This window comes from Lathyrus oleraceus, chromosome 1 (genome assembly GCF_024323335.1).
Source record: "Lathyrus oleraceus cultivar Zhongwan6 chromosome 1, CAAS_Psat_ZW6_1.0, whole genome shotgun sequence".
Lineage (NCBI taxonomy): Eukaryota > Viridiplantae > Streptophyta > Magnoliopsida > Fabales > Fabaceae > Lathyrus > Lathyrus oleraceus.
The window spans coordinates 22,010,473-22,014,919 of NC_066579.1; the positions used below are offsets into that span (position 1 = coordinate 22,010,473).

At 33.3% G+C, this 4,447-nt stretch overlaps 1 protein-coding gene across 2 annotated transcripts; it reads right to left on the bottom strand.

Moving 5' to 3' along the window:
• Window positions 1-428: 428 nt before the first annotated feature.
• On the bottom strand, window positions 429-2,880 carry LOC127136716 (myb family transcription factor IPN2). Of its 2 annotated transcripts, none has more exons than XM_051063314.1 (6): window positions 2,564-2,880; window positions 2,403-2,479; window positions 2,183-2,240; window positions 1,983-2,049; window positions 1,779-1,821; window positions 429-1,354 (listed from the first exon to the last, which is right to left on the bottom strand). In XM_051063314.1, exons 1-6 carry the CDS (start codon window positions 2,739-2,741, stop codon window positions 650-652), a joined length of 1,128 nt encoding a protein of 375 aa, XP_050919271.1. In that variant the 5' UTR covers window positions 2,742-2,880; the 3' UTR covers window positions 429-649. The 2 variants fall into 2 exon arrangements, with proteins under 2 accessions (XP_050919271.1, XP_050919227.1); XM_051063270.1 differs by having other exon boundaries at window positions 2,174-2,240.
• Between the last annotated feature and the right edge of the window lie 1,567 nt (window positions 2,881-4,447).

Consider the following 4,447-nt stretch of genomic DNA (forward strand, 5'->3'; position numbering starts at 1 on the left):
AAAATATTGTTTCCTTTAATTTTTTTTTTCATTTTGCTTGTTTCAAACCTCATAGTACCAATGTAACAGTGAATTGCTTTTTATGACATATAGATTATGTCATACTATAAATATTTACTAGTGTACAAAATATCACATTTCCCGAAATATAAAAATTCTAGGAGAAAAAAAACTGCTTAATAGTGACGCAGAGAATGTTCCATACATAGTGTCAGAATAAAAAAACATTACAAGTGGGTCCAAAAAAAAGTACAAAGAAAACCTTGAATGTGATAAAAAGAAGAAAAGTATATATGCTTGCTTCGAGTTTTTCTTATCTATCATAACAACATGCAGACATGTATTCATCAATACTATTTTATAAAACAAAATTTATCATAATTAAATCAATCAATAAAGATGTAAAGTAAAAAACATACAAGTGAGAATTCTCACATTAACTAAGCACATTTAAAGTGCTTTAATTATATATTTTAGTTAGAATAATTAAAACTTTTGTTTGCCATGCAAAGGCATTAATTAATAATTATACCACATGATGATTTCCAAAACAAAAATCAAAACCCTAGAGTGTTTCACATCAAGAAACAATTACATATAACATAAAATAATTATCACATAATCTAAAAATTAAGATGATTAATCATTTTCATCCAAATGGTGAGCCTCTACCTTGTGCCATGATACCAGTACTAATCATAGGATTGTTCATCCTTTCAGCATGAAGTTGTTGGCCTCTTCTTGGCGATGGCCTTTCGAGTTTATTATTCATCGACGCATCGAATTTCTTTTCGCCTAAAAGCTCCCCTTGGAGTAAAGGCTTTGTATCATAGATATCTATAGTTTCAATATCATTTCCTCTATCCAATGATGGTGGTGCAATTTGAATTTGAATTTGGTCACCTTTGAAAGGATCATCTAAACATGATGAAGCTGGTCCTAAATCTTGAAGCCTTAAATCATCACTCCACATTAAAGGACTCTTTCCGTTTCCATTATAAGGGTTAGCGTTAGGGTTTGGCCTCTTCTTGCCAAGACATAAGTTATCATTGATTTGGATGAATCCATGATGGTCTAGGGTTTGTTTTTCCATGGTTTGTTGAAGGTCGAGTTGATCGCCGCCGCCGCTGCCGCCGAAAAGGTCGAGATCTTGAAAAGATGAGAAACTAAGAGGTGTACCAAATTCTTTCAATAGTCCCATTTCTGGAATTCCTTGAGGTCCAATAACAACACCCTTTAGGTTAGTTGTAGCTGATGCCATGTTTTCACCTGCAAGGGTTTGATAAGCCTTCTCTAATATACTTTGCATGTATTTTCCTTGAGCTTCAATCCTTAGTTGAAGGTGTTTTTGCACCTGAATTATAATCATTAATCCATGTAAGAACATCTCCATTACAAAAGATATTTATATAAAAAAAAATATGGATTCTCTCCGGCAAACTAGAGAGAATTCAGGTTGAATAAAATTGATTGTTGGATGATTTTGATTTTTTTTTTCTTTTCTTATTTTATCTTTCTTAATTCACTCTCTCTAGTTTATATTTTCTTTTTTAATGAAAAGAGAGTGAAGAGAGAGATAGAAAGTTAAGAAATAAAAGATGAAAATAACGAAGGAGATGATGATCCAAACATCGTGGTCGAATTAGGTGATTTTGGAAAGAAAAAAAAATTGATATGTTACCAAAACATGAGAGTGTGATTTTGGCAAATTTACCTTAATTCCAAACCATGCACTAATGCAAATATTTTCTTGAACTTTATATAAAGTTTGTGTTTACCTCAAGCTGTTCATGAAGTCTTCTTTGCACCTCAATTTGCATCCTGATTTCATCAACCATAAGTGAGTTACTTAGCCATAAAGAATCATAAAAAAAAATGAACAAGAAGAATTTGAAAATTTTCTTCAATTTTTATTTACGAACATATGGTTTAAAATTATAACAAGATATATATAATGAAAGAATGAAATTAAGCATGCATACTCATTCATGTTGCGGCCAATCATGGCAGAAGAGGAAGCAGTATTTCGTTGCAGTTCTAAAGCTGAAGCTGGCAGTGCAAAAAGATTTTGTCAATATACAAGAACTGTACATCATGTGTAAAGATCATAAAGTTCAAAGTGCAAAAAATAAAAATAAAAATTGTGAAACCCTAGAAAGAAAAGAACTGTCACCTCTCATACCATCCTTAATTGAGTGATCATTGAATTCTTTGTGGGGTTGCTTTCCAAGCCTAAATTTCTGTAATAGAAACAACAAAAAGAAAAAACAATAGAAAGTTATATAAATCAAAAAGAAATTAAATTGGGATCATCTCCAACATCTACGCCCTCGAATCCTGTCCCAAGTTGCACCAACTTGGGACAGGATTGAGTCTGTGTTTACGAGTGTTCGAACTCAAACCTGAAGATGGCTCTTGAGATGGTAAAGAGTGAGACCCTTGACACCCATAACCCTCATAATAGTTTTAGGAGTGGCTTCTGAAAAATTCAAGAGAGATCGAAAATATGAATAATAGGATTGAAGTAAGAAAAGAGAAGAACAAAAAGGGTGAAGAATAGTACTGTCAGGTCCTCCAAGTTGAGTAACAGCATCAACAAAACGTTCATGGAGTTCAACAGTCCAACGAAGACGAGGTTTCGGGTCAGTGGTAAGAACAAGACCTGAGTCACCTTGAACACACATGGGTCTATCATGTGAATTCATAGTTGAAGGCTTCTTTGTAGGGAACATTCTTTCCATCTCTGTGAAGAGAATACCACAGAGATTCAAGAACAAATGCCGATGCAAAATAGGGAAGAATAGGGTGCGTTTTTGAAGGAGAGAATGAGAAGTGAATGGTTTTTGTTAACGTTCTCAAGTATAAAGCATGTGAGAAGGAACAAGCCTTACTTAAAAGAATGTATTAAATATTATCTATTTTATTTTTATTTTTATTTATTTATGAAAAGAAATAAAGTTTTCTTATTCTAACATGTATACCTTCCTTTGTTAAAAGACACCTCACTCCTTATTCTCTCTTTTTTCTTTCTCACTCTAACATTGCCACCTTATGGATTACTATATCATGCAAATATCCAAAAAGTGGTAAGAGTTGGAATGTGTAAGGAGAATTAAAAAGATGGCTTAGGGTTTAACTTTTACTCTTAATATTTTATTAGGTAATAGAATATTATGTATACTTTTTTTTTACTTTGATGTGACATTTAACTATTCATTAACAAAAATATCATTAATTAAGTTGAGCAATCAAAATTATAAATATTTATTAAATGAATTGATCATATTTTTATATCTAAATCAAATTAATTATTTGTTTATCTAAATTAAATATGAATTAAATAAAATATTAAATATGTTTTAAATAAGTATGTTTTTATATCTTCGTTGTGATTAATTTTCTGACTTGTAGGTCGGAGGATAAAGTTTTTTTTTGGCTTATCTATTGGATCCAATCCTAGGCGTATTATAACTTGGAAGTTGTTGGTGGGAAAAATTCGAGCTAGGCTTGCTTTGTGGAAGGGTAAACTTTTATCTCTTGGTGGAAGAATCACGTTGATCAAATCGGTTCTTAGGAGCTTGTCTATTTTTTCATGGCCTTCTATAAAGCTCTTGTGTCTGTTTGGAAAGAAATCGAGAGCATTCAGAACAGATTTTTGTGGAGAGGTTCGGAGGAGAAATATAAAATCGTTTGGGTTGCTTGGAATAAGGTGTGCAATCTAGTTGAACAAGGAGGACTCAGGGTAAAGAAGATGAACGAGTTTAACATAACGTTGTTGCATAAGTGGAAATGGAGAATCATAGTCGAACCTCATGGATACAGAAACAATAGGAAGGCAATATTGGATGGAAATGTCGCAGATAAGATAAAGATTGGATCAACTTGGTGGAATGATTTGATTAACACTGCAGCAGGAGAGTATGGCTTGATTTATTCCTTTGCTGACTCAGTGAGTTTTTTTGTAGGCGATGGAACTATAATTCATTTTTGGTCGGCTCGCTGGGTAAGTGATAGCCCTCTAAAGATGTTGTTTCCTTATCTATTTCAGTTAAGTTCTTTGATGGGTGCATCGTTTTGTGTTATGGGTTCGTGGGCAAGTGAAGCGTGGAATTGGGGTAATTTTGGTCTGACTTCATAGGAAGGAATAATCCATCTCAATAGCGAGGTTCGTTTGTAAAAGATTTCGGAAGGTAGGGGGCGATAGAAGGTGCAATCTACAAGGTCGCCTGGGATCCCGAACCTACGACACATTATTCAGTTAGGTCAGGGTATGTTGGTATAGAAGCCAATCGAGTTTAAGAAGAGGTGAACGATGTAAGGAACAAGACGTTATGCAGGGTTTGGAGAACATTATCTCCTTTCAAAGTTAGAGTCTTTATTTGGAGGTGTTTTCTCAATAGAATTCCATCGAAAGATCAAGTATTTCATAGAGGTATTATTTCTTCTC

Excerpts from the sequence above, each read along its gene's own strand:
- LOC127136716 (XM_051063270.1), bottom strand. The coding sequence starts at position 2,741 with ATGGAAAGAATGTTCCCTACAAAGAAGCCTTCAACTATGAATTCACAT. Across the intron at positions 1,822-1,982 it reads ATTGGCCGCAACATGAATGA|GATGCAAATTGAGGTGCAAA; the intron begins GTATGCATGCTT and ends TGATGAAATCAG. Across the intron at positions 1,355-1,778 it reads GACTTCATGAACAGCTTGAG|GTGCAAAAACACCTTCAACT; the intron begins GTAAACACAAAC and ends ATTATAATTCAG.